A 19,571-nucleotide genomic window follows, 5' to 3' on the forward strand; every position below is an offset into this window, starting at 1 on the left:
TATATGCCTAAGCTAGAAATGCTGTTGCATCTATTTCCTGGAGGTTAACCATATACTAATACTAATACATATACTAATATTAATATCCAACAAAGTGTAGTAAGTACTGCTGTCTTCTTGTTCACACATTGGACAATTGGAGTAATCACATAGAACCTGACCATGTTATGCACATTGTACAGTACCTACCCTTAAATGAGTAATAAATTACTAGTGGTTTCTGGTACATACTTCACAATTACACAGTAACACTTGTAGAACTATCAGGTCTGTACAGCAGAGCTTATTAGAATTGACCAATAATATATGATTAATTAAAGCCATTGCTCTTTTAAGAACTTGTTGCTGTATTGATTAGATGATTGAGATGATTAGCTCACTGCTGGCAGTGCAGTGGCCATCTTGTAGTAAAGTGTGCTGGTGTAGAGATGTGAGGCTGTTGCTTCCAGCAGGACGTCGCTCGGTCTTCATTCTCTAGTCTCTTCTCCATGAAGTGTCAGACTGTCAGATCTGTCAGAGCTTTCAATGTGACATTTTTATACTTGTGATGACACTTGTGTGGAAACCGGGCTGCTGCTGCTGCTGTGTGTCTAACACTGACATCAACAGAAGACCCTCAGAGACCCCCTGAGCATTAAGATGTTAAGATGTCAAGAACAACTAGAAAAAGTGAGACCTAAAAAAGTGAAGGTCTCATTTTCCGCCAGAAACTGGTGTTTTAAAGTCTCGGCTCTGACTGGGTCGTCTCTGGATGTCGCGCTTTGAATGTTGCTGTGTGATTTATTGTGTCATCACATGTCATTCTGCATTACATCATCATAAAGCAGCTTCACTGAGACGAGTGCAAAAAAAAACTTAGTAAACAGAAGACCAGAAAACACTCATACCCCGAGATACACCACACAGCTGTCTGATAAGTACACTTATATATAATACACATCATATATATATATATATATATATATATATATATAATCAATTAGAATTAACCATAAAACATATCCATTAACCATGAAACATATATCAAAGATATCCATGTGATGTGATGAAAGAAAGAAGACAGCGCCATCTACCCACCCGGAGAAAGAGCACTGCCAGTTGTGCTCTCTCAGACTCCGGCTGCTGATGGCTCAAGGGACATGGCTCAAGATTCAGCCTTACCTTACCACCCCTGGGCCGTAGTGGTAGCATATTAGACCGCTAAGCCACTGTACAATACAAAAAAACGCAGACAGGTGCCAGCTTTGTTTTACCTCATTTGCAGCCTGTTTCTGATTGGTCACAGAAAGAGAGACTTTTCCATTTATTTATTTATTTATTTAATAAACAAGAATTTAAAGTGGATTTTAGTTGTATTTTAAAGCTTTACTGGGATGCAACGCACCACAATACACTACTCTACCCCAGCATCCCCAGTGGCTCAGCAGTCTAATGCACTGCCAGTTCAAACCCCGAGCCATGCAGCTTTGCCATCAGCAGCCGGAGTCAGAGAGAGCACAGTTGGCCGTAGGTGGCGCTCTCTCTTTCTCTCTCTCTCTTTCCCCTCATCACTCTTAAAGCGATGCTGGGCGGCGCAGACGTCTGTTAGCTGGTGTGATGGAGGCGGGCACCCGGCACTTAAATGGTAGCTCTTTATTGTAGATGGGGGGCACTGTAGTGTTTTGTGGTGCCTTTGGCAGCTAAGAACTTGCCTGTACACCACTGTTGTACATGGAATTGAGTATTTTCAAAGATGATTTATTAGTAATACTTAATTGTATGGTAAATAGTCAGTAAGTACAAGTAATTCTATGGAAAATACTTATTAAGATAGAAGAAGACTTACCTAAAAATACCAGGTACGTGTACAGCAGTATGTATATTGAAGTTAATAGTAAATATGGAGTGTATATATATACTACATATTTACTTCTGTACATATTTACTAACGTCTGTAAAACTGTGAGGCACAGCGATATTTTATATTTAGAAGTTAATAGTTAATATGCAGTACTTTAAAAATGCTTGTATATACTTTACTTTAGTTACTTTACTATACTTTAGTTTATACTGTACTATATAAAGTACAGAGAGTACTAAAAGTACCGGGTATGTACAGAAATATTTGGCACAATACAATAATAATAATAATAACAATAAAAGAATTGAACATTCTGATTTATTTATTTATTATTATTTATAATAATTATATATATTTAATTATTTAGCTTTGTCATCAGCAGCCGGAGTCAGAGAGAGCACAGTCGGTCGTAGGTGGCGCTCTCTCTTTCTCTCTCTCTTTCCCCTCATCACTCTTAAAGCGATGCTGGCCAGCGCAGGCGTCTGTTAGCTCTGTGTGATGGAGGTGGGCGCCCGGCACGTTCCTCCGAGCAGGTCGGCTGTCCCTCCTAGTGTTGGGAGCATTGCTAGTGCTAGAGGGAGCTGCGAAGCTACTGGGATATTTCCATTTTCTGATTCCTACAGCCCATTCCACAGTCCTGCTTCCATTAAGCTGCTCTTTAAGTGTTTAATATTCTTTTACTTCTGACTGGATCTTCTCCTAATATTTTAAATCCTTTTCAAATCCAGGTTGAAGATGTATGTGTAGTTTCTGCTGTTGGGCTCTGTTCGAGTTACATGGTTGTATGTTCTGTGGCGTCTTTCTGTTATTCTGCTGACTTTCATTTGTGGTAATTCCTGGTTTATGATATTGTAGTTGGTAGTAGTGCGTAGTTCGGTTATTTTTGCATGAGGTTTTTGTACTTGGTGGAATCTCACACCTGCTCTTAGCTGCTTCATTTTAAAGCTCAAGCTTTGGCCTTCTGTGCTCGTGGTGCTGCACCTCTGCCTCTTTACTTTCTGCCCGGAGCCTTCGCTACGGTAGCCCTGCTTTCCCTCCCCTGCCTTTTATTTACCTCCTTCTAATCCTACCTGAAGTCGCCTTTAAACTAGAGACGCACAATCCAGGTCCAGTGAGTAATAATCTGCCCCAGGATTTAGTTTCGACTCCATTGGAACATAATCCTTGGGCGGACGTTTACTTTCTGGACCTGCTTTAACTATATACAACAGTCTGAATGCGATGTGAGTGGCCCCCTGCTGGACACTTGCTGTTATGCCATTGCCCATGTTTTCTCTGGTTCAGACGGTCTCCCTCCCTCCCTCCCTCCCTGCCCTCTCTCTCTCTAACTGACTAGGTGCCAGAGCACAGAGACTTTAGCAGCATGCTACAGGTGCCGGAGAGAGCCGTGTCTATCCGAGCCTCCTCCATGCCTCGGCTGGCTGTAGAGCCTCAGGTACTGCAGCCCAGATTAGCCCAGACATGATTTCTCTCTCTCTCTATCTCTCTCTCTATCACTCCCTTTCTTTTCCTGTTAATATGGTGCCAGGTAACGGCTAAACCTCAGGTCTGATCATAGAAACTGGCCTGTGTTTGGGTCGGAGCGAAAGCTGGTGGTCTGATCTGAGGAGAACACAGGAACCTTAAAAGTGTCTTCTCTAGAACCTGGTCTGGAGTCTAGACTAGTTGAAATGGTGGCAGTAGCCACGTTACACAGCAGTGCCAGCTGGGAGAGAGGAGTGCTGGTTAGTGTCAGGTGATACTAGGCCGTCAGATCTGGGCTTGGATGTCTGTACGTCTGTCTCTGTGTGTTTGTCCGGTCTGTGGAGGTGTGGTTGGTTGGATTTCTCTGCAGGGTTACTCTCCATTTCTGGCATGCCTGTGTTTTTTACAGGCGAGCTCAGAGAACAAGCTCATGAAGCGTTCGTTCTCCACCATCGGTGATCAGTGTGTGAACGGCGTTTGGCAGGAGGAGTTCTCCCTGGAGAGGGTCAGTCCTGAGCGGCTGGAGAGACCCAGACAAAGGAGCTTCAGAGGTCAGCCTTCATGACCCTGCTTTATAAAGGGTTATGGATGGACAGTACATTAGAAATGTACTTAATGCTTTATAAAGGATGGTTGACAAACGTAGGTATACAGGTGTGCGTATATATACATAGACATGTAGATTCTGGTGTATACATATTCACAGGTGTGTAGGTATACAGGTGTGCAGATATATAGATTTAAAGGTATGTATATGTTAAAATGTGCTCTTATACAGATATGTTGGTGTACATCTATGCAGTTTGAATGTATGCATTTGTAAATGTGTGCAGGTATACAGATGTGTGTGTATACAGATGTGCAGATAAATAGATGTAGAGGTGTATATATGTATGTACAGGGGGGCAGGTATACTAGTGTGTATACAGGTGTGCAGATATATAGATTTAGAGATAAACATATGTACAAGTTTACATATACATTTATACTAGTGTGTACATATACAGGTATGCAGATGTATAGATTTGGAGGTATACATGTGTACAGGTGTGCAGGTATACAGGTGTGGAGATATATATATTTAGAGGTATACATTTGTACAGGTGGGCAGGTATACAGCTGTGCAGATATATACATATAGAGAAATGCATAGGTACAGGTTTACATGTATAAGCTGTGTAGGTATACAGGCATGCGGATGTATGGATTTAGAAGTAAACGTACATATAAGTGTACAGATATACAGGCGTGTGGGTGTACAGGTGTGCGGATGAATAGATTTGAAGATATACACACGTACAAGGGTACAGGTATACAGGCATGCAGATATATAGATTTAGAGGAATACACATGTGGAAGTGTACAGGTATACAGGTGTGTAGAGATATAGATTTGGAGGTGTATATATATATATATATATATATATATATATATATATATGCCCAGCTGTACATACATTCATATATATATATATATGAATGTATGTACAGCTGGGCAGATATACATGTGTGTATACAGGTGTGCTGATATATAGATATAGATTTAGAAGTATACATATGTATAAATGTAAAAGTATACAAGTTTGTAGGTATACAGGTGTGCTGATATATAGATTTGGGGGTATACATATGTACAGGTGTGCAGGTATATAGGTGTGTGTACACAGGTGTGCTGATATATAGATTTAGAGGTATACATATGTATAAGTGTACAAGTATACAGGTGTGTATGTGTACAGGTGTGCAGATATAAAGATTTGGAGGTGTATATATGTACAGCTGGGCAGATATACATGTCTGTGTATACAGATGTGTAGATGTATAGATTTTGGGGTATACATATGTAGAGGTGTGCAGGTATACAGGTGTTGGCGCTGTATCTGTATTGTACGCTATGTGTAGGTGTCAGGTCTAACCTGAGGGAGCCGGTCAGGAGAGAGAGGGGGCGGTCGAAGGAGAGGAAGCGGCTGCTGTCCCCGGATCCATCACGCTGTAACTCAGAGGACAGGAGCCAAACACGGGACACACAGTCGCGCTCGCCCAGCCAGGGGAGAACACACACACCACACATGCAGGTAAACACTCACACTCCATTACTTAAACACAGGCTCGTCCACCGTGTCCTGTCCTCATGCTCTCCCTCTCCTTTAACAGGGTGAATCCTCTGCCAGTCCGCTGCACTCAGACTCCGGAACCCCCAGGGGGCGCCGTCAGCTTCCACAGACACCCTCTCGGCCCCGCCCGCACATTTCCTACTCGCCCCTCGTTTGCCGCGCCCATCTGACCGCAGAAGACGGCCAGTCACGGACCCAGCCCGTAGGAGAAGGGGAGGAGCCGCTGTCTCGCGGGGCGGGCCCAGGGGCCATAAGCCACGCCTCCCCGCAGCGCTACATCTCCGAGCCGTACCTGCCGCTGCACGAGGACTTCAACAGCCCGGACTCCAACTGCCCCGAGGACACGCTCACCTTTGAGGTTGCCATAGCAACCAGCCTGGGCCGCAGCAATGCCATTAGCTCCGCCCCCCAGCTGCGGCACACCTGGCAGGTGCCCAACGGGCATTTCCGCAAGCGCCTGGCGCAAGCGACGGGAGGCACGTCGGGCTGCGAGCTGCTGAGTGACACTGACGAGGACGACCGCTGCTGAAATGCAAGCAGAAACGATGGAGCAGAAGAACGGGGGAGACTGAGCTGGGGGTCTGGGCTCAAGACTGGACTTCACTGCTTACCCTCAGCCTGACCGATGATGCGCTCGATACCTGTGTGTTTGTATCTGTGAACGACAGGTGAAATCTGCACTGCACTGCCCAGCCATACACAGCATAAACAGGACATCCCTGCTGTGTTCCAGAGGTTCCCTCAATGCAAGCAGCAGCGCTGCAGAGCTCAGAGCAGCTCTAACCGCAACAGCATAACCAAGTTCAGGGTTCTCAGTTAACCCATTTGTGTCCAAGCGTTACATCACCACTTCTTCTGATGAGGTTCCACCCTACAGTTCACAGGTTTTCACTCAGATTAAACCTAATAGTGTTAATATTACTATTTATTAATATTACTATTTATTAATATTACTATTTTATACTATATTACTATTAAGCACACCTGATTCAGCTCACCTGTTATCTGCCAGGTTTAGTAGGCCTGCTAGAGCAGGGAAATCAGCACACTGTGCTGAACCCCGGCCTACTTGGCCCACCCCTGCCTTAGGGCGTTTTCACACTCGTCCCGAATACACAAGTCCGCACCCAGGACCTGTTCTGGGCTTGTTTGGGGGAGGGGCTTATTGCTTATTTGCTATTTACCCAAGAAAGGCCTTAGCTAGTTGGAATAGACTAATAGTTCAAAGATACCTCTTTGCTTTCCTTTACGCAGAAGAATGGTTGGTGTGGTGCAACAGACCACACCACAACATCACCACCTGCCAATGAGCTACCAGAGCATGTGGGACACTGGGGTTCGATTCCTGGTCTGGGTGACTATACTGTGCTACACCAATAAGAGTCCTTGGGTAAGACTCCTAACACTACATTGGCCCACCTCTGTAATACGAGTTACCCCATAAGTCGCTCTGGATAAGAGCATCAGCTAAATGCCGTAAATGTAACTTGTTCATTCGAACCGTGGATCTATCATGCTATTGGGACCGTCACTTTTCTGAGTGCAATTTTTGCCGAATGGACCTGGGTTTATTCTTTTTTCCTTATTTTCCTTGGATACAAACACTCTGTCTGGAGTCATGGCATTTCACGTGGCGTCATGGCATTTCGTTTTTAGCCCAGTCTCTTGACAAAGTCACATGACAAAATGAACCAATCACATGCGTAGCTTCCACACCTGCAGCAGACCATGCCGGAGTCTTCTTCAAGCGAACCCCAGACTACAGATTTCAGGCTCATAAACAACAGCTTTCACACTTGACCAAACGTACCGAACTCAGAGCAAGTGGACGCCCCTGGGTCGGGAAAAAAGCTGTAGTGTGAAAACGCCCTTAGAGCATCTTAGTGTAGATTTCCATATTACCTCCCACACCTGATCTCGACAGCTGAAAATATATTAAATATAATATAATATTATATAATCATGTGATATTTCTCATTATGTGATTGTTGTAGGAATATTCATTGATTCTTAAAGATTATTCAACATATTTCTAGATGTTTTACTTGTTTAAGAAAATAAATAAATGTATGAATAATCTAATAATCATAATATTTTTGCACAATTTCTGCACAAAGTGAGACGTATTACTTTAATTAACAAGATTTAGGGTCTTTTCTGCTGTGCAAAATGGATTGTTTTTACGTTTCAGTCCATATTTCCAGTATTTGGAACAGTAAATAGCTATAAGTTATAAATTATATTTTTAAATTATGTGTAAAATAACTCAACATTATTATTTTATTTATTATGTTGAGTAATTCTTCTCAAGATATGATCTCTACATTTAAAACATTACGCGTTTTAGACTTATTTAAGGTACCACTTTAAAATAAGAGTAATAAACTACTTAAATATTTATTAAACATTATTTACTCCTCATTAATCACTTAGAATCACTTCTACAAATACAAATATAAAGGTGGACAGTGATCAGAGGTCTTCTTCCAAACAGAGAGGCCATCTTTATCTCTACTCTCAAAGCTCAGAGGTTTCTACTTCCTGTTCTTTCCTCTATCAGTCAGTGTTAAGGCTCTCAGCTTCAGCAGATTCTCCATAAGCTTCTACAATTGAACCCCAGTCAGGGTCATCTGACCTTCTCATTTCCTCCAGTTTGATCTTTCTTTGTTCCAGATGCTCCATGTCCATTTATTAATGAGTTATTACCACTTTTGAGTTTGAGTATTAATGACTTATTACCACACACACAGCAGAAAGGCTCAGCACTGCTGAGAATGTGAAGCTCAGCAATATGGCTCAGAGCTCAGACTAGTGAGAATAGTCTCTTCATATGATCAGATGATCATTAGTGAGTGATTACAGCTCCTGTTGGGGTTCAGTTGTAGTCCTGTAGTATTAACAGAGCTGACAGCTAGAACACTGACTGATGGAGAACCCGCAGTAAGATCAGGAACCAGCAGCACCTGAGCTTTAACAGTCACTGGTTTCCTCTTAACTGATGTGTTAAATATAATTATTAATGATTTTGAAAGCTGTTTATAGTTTATTAAAATGTAGGTTCATTAATTCTTGATCAGCTCTGTTCATCATCTGGACACTTTCTAAAGTTTTAAGTAATTATTACTATATTGTTTCCTAATACTGATCTGAAACCTGTGAGGATGCACAGGATTAGTGTGTAGCATCATCCTCTATGTTTATCTTCAATCAGCGTGATGTTTTATTATTGAAAACACTGACCTGTAAACTTCTGAACTGTAGTGGACATTGGATCAACATCTAAAAGTACCCATATGACCTGAATCAGATTCAATTATAATATTTTGTTTTATCAGTAGTCCTGTATGCGCAGAAGGACACCTTTAGTCTTTTATCTCTTCATTTATTTGGTTTGTTTGAGATTTGAGCTCAGACTCAAACTACAAAAGGACCAAAGGTAAAAGAACCCTTCAGATGTGGACATTAATGGGTTAATATAAAAAGATAAGTAGGTGAACGCTGGGCTTAGAAGACCACTCGTCCCTCTCTCTCTGCAGACCCCAAACACAGAGGAGCAGTAAAAAACCCTCTGATGTCACTGAAGCTGTTTGCTTTCTGTGGAGGATCATAGAAACTCACTCAGGAGATCCTTCCCTCTGCTGCGTCCGGTGTCCAGTGCTGAGAGAGAGTGTGTATGCGTGACCAGTACTTGCGGTGTGTGTTCTGGGTGAGTGTGTGTATGCTGCTCCTCTGCTGTGTGTTTCAGGGTCTAAGAGGAGATGTTTAAGTCCAGTGAGGTCAATTAATCTATCTAGGCTCCGCCCACAAACGTGGTTCTATGTTTTTAAGCTCAACAGAGCCTTATTAATATTCACCCTAATGAGAGACTGTAGCTCCGCCTCCTCAGTGTATATCACAATACCTACATTTAGAGCATTATTAATATTCACCCTAATGAGAGACTGTAGCTCCTCCTCCTCAGTGTATATCACAATACCTACATTTAGAGAGTTATTAATATTCACCCTAATGAGAGACTGTAGCTCCGCCTCCTCAGTGTATATCACAATACCTACATTTAGAGCGTTATTAATATTCACCCTAATGAGAGACTGTAGCTCCGCCTCCTCAGTGTAGATCACAATACCTACATTTAGAGCATTATTAATATTCACCCTAATGAAAGACTGTAGCTCCGCCTCCTCAGTGTATATCACACTACCTACATTTAGAGTTATTAATATTCACCCTAATGAGAGACTGTAGCTCCGCCTCCTCAGTGTATATCACAATACCTACATTTAGAGCGTTATTAATATTCACCCTAATGAGAGACTGTAGCTCCGCCTCCTCAGTGTAGATCACAATACCTACATTTAGAGCCTTATTAATATTCACCCTAATGAGAGACTGTAGCTCCGCCTCCTCAGTGTAGATCACAATACCTACATTTAGAGCATTATTAATATTCACCCTAATGAGAGAATGTAGCTCCGCCTCCTCAGTGTATATCACAATACCTACATTTAGAGTTATTAATATTCACCCTAATGAGAGACTGTAGCCCCGCCTCCTCAGTGTATATCACAATACCTACATTTAGAGTGTTATTAATATTCACCCTAATGAGAGACTGTAGCTCCGCCTCCTCAGTGTATATCACAATACCTACATTTAGAGCGTTATTAATATTCACCCTAATGAGAGACTGTAGCTCCGCCTCCTCAGTGTAGATCACAATACCTACATTTAGAGCCTTATTAATATTCACCCTAATGAGAGACTGTAGCTCCGCCTCCTCAGTGTAGATCACAATACCTACATTTAGAGCGTTATTAATATTCACCCTAATGAGAGAATGTAGCTCCGCCTCCTCAGTGTATATCACAATACCTACATTTAGAGTTATTAATATTCACCCTAATGAGAGACTGTAGCCCCGCCTCCTCAGTGTATATCACAATACCTACATTTAGAGCGTTATTAATATTCACCCTAATGAGAGACTGTAGCTCCGCCTCCTCAGTGTATATCACAATACCTACATTTAGAGCGTTATTAATATTCATCTTACTGAGTGTGTAGATTTATGCTTCTACAACAAAAACAAACTAAAATAAATACAGTGCTGCACCGTCCAGCAAACACTAGTCTCTAGTCTGCGTGTGTTCAGATTATACAGTCTATCTAGTCTATCTTTAGTCTGTGTGCTTCTGTGGGTGGAGGGCCTGAAGCTGAGCTCACTGAAATACTGCAGTGCAGACCGCCCACCTCAGACTACACCACATGCCACCCTATTAGTAAACTACTCACACCTACTCACCCTCACTACTTCACTGATTTATTTTAATCTGGTAATGATGACTGCTCTACTTTTGGAATGAGTGGTAGAACAGTACCGGTTCTGGCCTGTATTTCTCACCAATATAGAATAATTATAATTAGCACTAAATGATTGAATACACTCTAAATCTACGGACAGTGGAGTGGCTGATTTCTAACTGTTCTGAGACCCTTCCCAGGCTTCTCTGCATCTCCACCCTTCTTTCTGAAGGCCTCATTGAGAGAGCTCTCCTCAGTGTATATCACAATTTAGAGTTATTAATATTCACCCTAATGAGAGACTGTAGCTCCTCCTCCTCAGTGTATATCACAATACCTACATTTAGAGCGTTATTAATATTCACCCTAATGAGAGACTGTAGCTCCTCCTCCTCAGTGTATATCACAATACCTACATTTAGAGTTATTAATATTCACCCTAATGAGAGACTGTAGCTCCTCCTCCTCAGTGTAGATCACAATACCTACATTTAGAGTTATTAATATTCACCCTAATGAGAGACTGTAGCTCCTCCTCCTCAGTGTAGATCACAATACCTACATTTAGAGTTATTAATATTCACCCTAATGAGAGACTGTAGCTCCGCCTCCTCAGTGTATATCACAATACCTACATTTAGAGCGTTATTAATATTCACCCTAATGAGAGACTGTAGCTCCGCCTCCTCAGTGTATATCACAATACCTACATTTAGAGCGTTATTAATATTCACCCTAATGAGAGACTGTAGCTCCGCCTCCTCAGTGTAGATCACAATACCTACATTTAGAGCGTTATTAATATTCACCCTAATGAGAGACTGTAGCTCCGCCTCCTCAGTGTATATCACAATACCTACATTTAGAGCGTTATTAATTATTATTCACCCTAATGAGAGACTGTAGCTCCTCCTCCTCAGTGTCTCTCTGGATCTGGCCATGATGGTGACCTTCACCCCTCACTAAACGTCCGAGGTTTAAAATGACATTTCTGTTCATTCCAAATTTGTGGCATTTGTGGGCGGAGCAAGAACAGATTGACTGACCCTCAGGTTAGCGGAGAGGTTTGGTAAAACACCCCTTTAATAACTGCAGATTCACCTTCGCTTGCTGGGAATCATGTGCTGGACAGTGCGTGGCGATCTGCCCTCGAACAAAACAAACAACCTGAAGACTTTGATCTTATTTTATGTACCGAATCCGTCTAAAAGCCATGTCTCCTGTACATAAGATGAACTGTCTTTAACACGCGCTATCTTTTGTGAAGCACCGACTCTCTATCTTTATACATGTGGTCTTTATACGTGGAATAACCCAGCAAGTGTTTCTACGAGGTGTGACGGTTCTTATGCATGGTAAAATCGCCAGTGTTCACCAGTGTCCACTTTAGCCCTGCATGGTGAGCGAGGGCAACACTGCTGATTCTACTTCGTCCTCCTCCAGCTTACGTTCAGCTACACTCACTCTTCTCCCTCGTGTCCCTTCCTAAAGTTCCAGGCGGGAGGAGATGCGGTTGCTGTGGTAGAGTAACGCCGAAGATGCCTGGCTTGCCCTGATCCTGGACTTCTGCGTAGGATCTTTAAGTAGTTTCAGTGGTTCTTGTATGACTTGGTGTGTGGACTGTTACGGCCTCCCGGGCTGAAATAGCACGGGTCGGCTAGGATTGTAGGTTGTAGGTGAGTCAAATTCGCTGTGGTGGTGACTGAGGTGTCATCTTCAACAGCAGATACGAGCGTCTGTCTTCGATTAGTTGGCGACAAAAGTGGACCACGTAGGATTTTCTCCCTCTTTCTTCATGTCGTGTTAGAATGAGGCGGAAACAGTGTGATCTTAGTTGAACTTCTGTGATGTTAATCTCAAGCACTGTAGAACTGTAGGCCTCAGGTCAGACCAGCCTCATGCTCTGCTCCAAGCTGTAGGCTATTTCGATGTCCACTGCATTTGAAAAGGACAAGAAGATCGCTGAATTCATCACTGTTGGACCATTTCCCCACTGAAGGCAGGTCATGTCTGGATCATGTGTTGTGCTGTAATCTCTTCCTGCGGTGAGTGACCGGCATACACCGGTCAGCCATGGCATTAAAACCACCGACACCAAGTGAATCGCTGTTTCCGTTGCTTTGTGTTGAAGGTGGGCAATCGTAGGGGCCAAATTGTGATGGCGAGATGAATCCGAACATCTCCAGAACATCAGGCCAGCAGGTCAACAAGCAAGTCTTATGGGGTGTTCCTAGTATGCAGTGCTAGGTACCTACCAAAAACCTACAAGGTAGGGCAACCGGTGAACCGGCGACAGGGTCATAGGTGCCCAAGGCTCCTCGTTGGTTCTCATGCAGGACTTAAAGGACCCACTGCTAACAGATACCACAGGGCGCCTCCAGAGGTCTTGTGGAGTCCGAGCTGTTTATTAGGCTGGGGGTTTTAATGTTATGGCTGATGTATTGGTGTATTGGTTCTTTAGGGCCACTGCTGTGAAATGTGAAATGTGACATTTGAAAAGGTTCCTGTTACACCTGACACTGGGTGTAGAGAAGATCGTTGGTTCAAGGCCATGTAGGACGTGTACGAATAAAAGACTTGCCGGAAGTGTTGAACTGTTTGAACTACGAAGGTCGCCGTGTGTCTAGCAAGTTTTCCGATTGCATTGTGAAACCATTTTAATGTTTTTAATTTTGCACTTAAAAATCCCATTGAGTAATTATTGCTATTTAATAAAATATCTCAGGCTTTCCTGACGTTTTGTAGTTTTTATTTAAATGTGTGCAAAAGGGCCTGGATGTGGGTTCAGAGGCCGTTTACAGCCTGCATCAGGCAAGGTTGCCATTTCACTTGACCACATTTACAAGCCAGAGGTGATCAGAATACTGTCACACCGCTCAGGGCAGGGATGGATCTTGGCTGTCTGCACCAGGGGTGCCAAAACTGCAATGTTTCCAGTGGGCTGAAGAAGAAGGAAAAAGGCAAATGTTTGTGGACACCCCTTCTAATGAATGCATTCAGCTACTTTTAGCTGTGTTGATTGTTGGCACAGACACGCAGCTTGTCTAGTCCCTGTAGAGAAGAAGTATTGCCAGACTTTACAGAGCAGATAAACATGGATGAATCTATTGACATCATCCTGCCCAATGCCAGACAGAGGTAGATGGTGCTGGTCAAACCTCACAGCAATGCTCCTCCTCCAAAATCTAGTAGAAAGTCTTCTTCTCTGGACAGTAGAGACAGTTACTCCAACAGAAGCAGGATAAACTCTTTTAATACCCTTGATTTCAGAAGAAACAATGAATGAGCAGGCGTCTCAATACTTTTGTCAATATAGTGTAAGATAGAAAATACATATAGGATTAAAATATGAATTTGACATATGGTATAATACATGTCCTGAAGGGCTAACTTTGGCCTGTAGGCCATATGTTGTGGTCCCAGTCCTAGTCTACACTGATGTCCTGTTGATGTTATACTGTACACATGGCCGTAGATAAACTTCACAGTGCACATCAAGCTTAAAAATGAGACGGTTAGGTCAGTTAGGTCGTCTCCCTAGTCAATGTATTCACTCTGTATAGTCAACGTACGACTCTGGATCTGGAAGTAAAGGGATGCAGTAAATTTAGGCAGTTTGCAAATACATGCCAGCGATGATCCCATTCTATACTTAGGGACTACAGGGACTACAGGGACTGCAGGGACTTCCATACACACTGGTGGGGCTTTTCTCTCCTAATTGAAGTTTGTAATAACACATTTTAAAGGATTAAACCCATCTGTATAAAATATAATGACCAGCAATGTGTGGATTATCACCTGCCTATCCAATAGCCCTTCAAAGAGGGTCTCAGTGATGTCTGTGAGATCCTGACTCTGAGGAAAAGCCTGTGAGTGAGCTAAGGTTTTCCTCAAGAACAGAAAGGAGACCAGGACACGGTTTCCATGATGAAACGCTTAGCCCAGGGTTTCCCAGCCCATCTGTACTCAAGTTTCCAGGCCTACATCTACATCAGGATGCTGCCCTGTTCCCACTGCTACAGCTCCTCAGGCCAGAGGCCTCCACCAAACTCCCAAGCTTCACTTACAGAGGGCTCGTCTGATCATGTCTTAATGTCTTGGCTCATTGACTTTACCCTGGAGCACCGCCAACCTCAGACCTCATAGTGGACCTTCAACGTTCCACGTCTCCAAGGTAAGAGCTGTCATGCGTCACACTATTAAAAAAAACTGTCTATGACTGTATGCAGTAGCCATCCCACTGACCATGTGATTCAAGCCACACCTTCTGGAGACCTTTCAGATCTGATCCATCAGACCTCCAAGGCAGATCCAGCCCACCAAAATGGACATGGTATGATGTCTCCATCCTTGACATCCCTGTCTTCATCTCCTCAAGTCTCTGTTCTGGCCATTTTGTCTGTCCTGGTTTAGTCTCTGAGTTTGTGTCCATTATTTGGAGACCTTTTGCAACTGTCCCATGAGACCATCCAGGCAGATCCAATCTATAAGGTCCCCAAAGATCAGGTCTAGCATTGGGTCTAGCTTCTCGTTTCTTATCACCGTCTGTCTGGGTCCCAGTTTGGGTCGCTTTCTGTCTCCCTTAGTCTGCAACCATCTTCGTCCCTTTCACGATTGTGTCCTAGTTCTTGTCGCTATGCCTGTTCTAGTCCTGGTCTCTGATGCTCTGTCTAAGTTCTCGTGTTAGTTCCAGCCCTAGTTAGTCCTTGTTCCTATCTCAGTCTAATGCTCAGTCTCAGTCCATGCACCAGTTTCTGTCCAATCTCTGAGTGTGTCAGTCTCAGTCCCAGTTCTTGTGAGACTCTCTGTCCAGTCACAGTCTCAGTCTTAGTCCCAGTCTCAATTCAGGTATCCTTTGTAATCCATGTCTATTTCCCAGTGACAGTGCTGGCCCAGTCTCTGTGTTTGTCCCTATCCTCTGTTGTCCCCAGTCTATGTCCTTGTCTGTTACAGTCAATGCCCCAGTCCCTAATCCCGTCCCCTGTGGCAGTCCTTGCCTAGTCACAGTTCTAGTCTCTGTCTGAGTCTCAGTCCCTGCACAGTCTCTATGTTAGTCTGAGTCTCAGTCCCAGTCCCTGTCCTTGTCACAATCCCAGTTTCTGTCTGTGTCTTTGTTTTAGTCTCAGTCCCTGTCTCTCTCTCCCTTTTCCTGCCCCTGTGGCCATCGTCACAGTCCCCGTGTCTCACAGTCCATGTCTCAGACTTTATCTCTGCCCCTATTTGATATCATCCCTCTCTTTGTCCCAGTTCCAGTTATAGTCCAGTCTCTAGGTTGTATTTTTCGCATGGCTTCACTCCACCTTCTCTCATACCTGTCTCCACCCAGTCTCTGTCTAATAAACTACTATTAGACACATTTAACTAAAGTTACATCTCAAAAAGCCTGAGATGATTAAATAATAATAAATAACATGATGATTAAAAGGCTGAAACTCAACTGGAACTTCACCCCTCATCCTACTTTCTTCCTCCTCCGGATTTTTCCATCTATTCCTGGCTCTGTGTGATTTCCCTGAGGTTGGAACCATCGTCTGAGGTTTAGGGGTCAGACTTAGAATTAGACTCGGTAGGTGTGAGTTGTCTCATGCTGCCTGGAGTTGACAGGTTCGTGGTAAACTTTACGTTAGCCTGTGAAGTAAGACTGGTCTCCCTTTCAGTGTTTACCATTCATCACTCACAGAGCCGTGTTTTGTTCCATTTCTGTGCTTTTATTAAAATGAGATTTTAATAAACTTGTTTACCTGGAGGCCGGGGTAGCCGCACACACCCCAGCCAGGGCCTCCGCTGTTTGGGACGATTCTAAGGGCCTGGGACTGACAGGGGCCTAGTGTAGCATCGTTTCATGGGTCTCAAAACCCCCGGCAGCACCCCTTTTGTTATTTGATTGCTTCAGACCTCAGTTTCTACCAGGTTCTCATCAGGATTCGGCGGAGCGGTCTTGATGAATTTAGAGTGTGTGCATGTGTTTGTCTGTGTGACCCAGAGAAGAGCCTTCTCACACTCTTTACCGTAACTTGGATGCTCTTGTGGTCAGCCTGCCACATTCCTCACTGGAGCAACAGTGCATTCACACACACACCCATATTCTCACAGAAAAATCGGGATTTCCTGATGAAGGCCTGTGATTCCAGGCAGCAGAGCTTAGGGTGAGTCAGACTGTTCAGGAAGAGGCAAATATTAGCTTACTTTTGCCCCAATAACAAAAGTTCCAGTTGACTTCAAGGAATCCTCAGACACCCAGCTTTTATAGTAGAGGCTGAAAGAGTGGACGCAGGGTCCGAAACCCTAGCTTCCATCTGTCTTGCACTGTCTCGCTGACTCGTCTCTATTATACCTTTACACCTTATGTATCCAAAAGACAGTCTTCACGACCGGCTCTGAGCAGCATCATTATCAGCAGCAGTCCGCTACCCGTAGTCAGGCTTTAACTCTGTGCTGCAGATGTGCCAGTTTTCTGCGGAGCGGCTGTATTTATCCTGTGTGTCCCTTTGAGGCCGAGACATGAAGGCTTCTCTTCATCTTGGCCCACGTCGGTGTCAAAATCTGCAGGATGACGCTGTTTCTCCAGAACTTTCTTGAAAAGCTCTCCTCCCACCTCTCTCCTCATATACAGCTCATAAAAGCTATGAGGCCTGACTGAAAAACACCTTCAGCCCCGCCGAGCTCGAAAGTCTCCGCCGAGGAGGGTGAATGTTTGCTTTTGGAGAGCGTCCTCCGGTGGATGTATTTCTAGTGGATGTTCCGTTTTCGCTTGTGCTACTGTGTGTTTTCTGCTGGGATATCTATCCTTGCCATGGCCAGAGAGCACTGTGCAGCACTGTGCAGCTCTGGCGTTTCTCCACTTAGGGACTTCTTTTAGCACCGTTTGAGGCACCGCCGTTTGTCCGGAAGCTTCTGTGCTGCCATGCAAGGCTCCAGCACTCTCGTCAAGCTGCTGTGTTGTTTAGTAAGTGGCTCTTATTTGTTTTTTCTGCACAGGATGAATGGAGGAGTTCTGCAGATTGTTCTTCTGAGGGCTTTGTTAGATTGATGCTGGGGCCAAAGCTTTTAACTGGAGGTTCATTGCCTATTGATTCAGGGATAAAAGAGTGTAACTTCTGCATGTCTTCAATGTTATTAGAGCTGGTCAGAACCAAAGCTGTAGCTAAAAGTCTTGGATAAGGAGTTCTTGCAAGTTGAAAGCTGGGATGTAGGTCTTTCCATGCTTTAATCTGCCTAGAGTGACTGGAAACGCACCTTAAATTAGGTAATTATAGCATTTATGGTGGGTGTGGTCCAGGGGCGTCATTAGACCCAATTTACTGGGTGTAGTTGCTGCATCTCACTAAAATCACAGCGTTAGAAAGTCAGTTTCATCCTGGATTGCTGAGCAGAACTACAGGACTACATTTCCCATAATGCCCCAGCCTCTTTCTAAAAGCTTGAGCAGGTTTTCTGTTGTTTCTTTAGTTTTTTTTTCTTTTGCAGTAACAAAGGAAGTCAGCCATGCTGAAGAAAAGCTAATGCTAGCGCATAGCTGTATGCTTTGGTTATAGACACTTATAACCATAGAATCTTCCAATGGTAACTATTAGAGCACCGAAGCCAGAGGCATTACTTAAAGGCATCAGTTATGTTAGCATGGCCTTTATTTTGGCTAGCGGGTGAAATGGTATGGGGTATGGTAATGGTAAAGGGTATGGGACAACATTGTGTGGCCAGTATAGCAGTACTACTGCTATACTGTACTACTGCAAGCCTGTGTTATCTAGCTAACATGAACCGATGATGCAAAGATTATGCAAATTATGCCAAAAAAATGCAAAGTTTTATGCATGTGTGACAGTAATATTACTAATGTAATAATAATATTAATAATAGGTATTTATAGGGGGGACAACTGTGCCCCTCTTAACTTTGTGTATGTTCCCCAGTGTAACAAGTAGTCTAGACACGCCCCTGCTGTGGTCTTTTAACACCGCTGTTGGTTCATCTCCAGTTGTTTGGGATCAAATCCAGTGCCAGCACTCCGTAATCAGGGCTGTAGCGTACATTAGGTTTGTAGAAGTTGCCCTTTGCCTAATTTACTCCGTCTGCAAGCACAGGTGAATGAGTTTCTGAACTGGGCTGTGGTTTTCTGCGTCCCCGTGTGGTTTCTAAATGGTGTGAATCCACCCCTTGTACACCGAGCCAAAGGATCCTTTTACGTCTGGACGGGGAGACGTTCTCACTCACCAAACAAACATAGTGAATTTTGGGAAGACCTTTACCCCTCCTGTGATTTCTTCCCAGAATAAACCGGCTTCCCACTGGAGCACACTGTCATTTATTCAGGTGGAGGGTGAAGGGTTCGAAAATCAGGAGAGGTTATGTGATGAGGGCTCGTCATGTAGAATCTCACCTCTCATTTACAAAGCTGCTGAAACCTGAATTAACCCTTAACACTTCTCCAAGGCTACTACAGGGACCTCTGCACTTATAGAAGGTGGGGCTATTCTTTAGTAAATCACACTTTTGGTGAGCCAGCGGTCCATAGGCTGTTTAAGGGATCAATTACACTAAGCTTAATGAAATTATGGGATGTATTTTGACACATTTAAAGGACTTTCTTTTTGAATAAGGCATTTTTTAATCCAACATGACACGATTATTGCTTAAATATTGCTTAAATCAACGACAATTGGTTAAAACCTTGGGTCATTACGGCCCGTTTTTGTATCCATAAAAAAGGAAACACCATGCAGTTGATTTGAATGAGGGTAAAGTATTGATGGACAGCAGACTCAGAAAGTCAGAAACAAACAAAAAAGTTCAATCGTTGAATTTTGATGGAGAAAAATCCAACGTATCCATGCATCCGCCAATAGGAGA

The 19,571-nt window shown here is 43.5% G+C and overlaps 1 protein-coding gene across 1 annotated transcript in view; it reads left to right on the top strand.

Moving 5' to 3' along the window:
* Positions 1–9,459, top strand: part of cacna1ea (calcium channel, voltage-dependent, R type, alpha 1E subunit a) — a 38,074-nt gene extending 28,615 nt beyond the window's left edge. The window contains 4 exon segments of the mRNA XM_072681274.1: positions 3,177–3,275; positions 3,714–3,855; positions 5,206–5,378; positions 5,458–9,459. Coding sequence (XP_072537375.1) covers positions 3,177–3,275; positions 3,714–3,855; positions 5,206–5,378; positions 5,458–5,946 — 903 coding nt within the window. The 3' untranslated portion in view covers positions 5,947–9,459.
* The last annotated feature ends 10,112 nt before the right edge of the window (positions 9,460–19,571 follow it).

The sequence above is a fragment of the Salminus brasiliensis genome, chromosome 6, assembly GCF_030463535.1.
Source record: "Salminus brasiliensis chromosome 6, fSalBra1.hap2, whole genome shotgun sequence".
NCBI classification, from domain to species: Eukaryota; Metazoa; Chordata; class Actinopteri; order Characiformes; family Bryconidae; genus Salminus; species Salminus brasiliensis.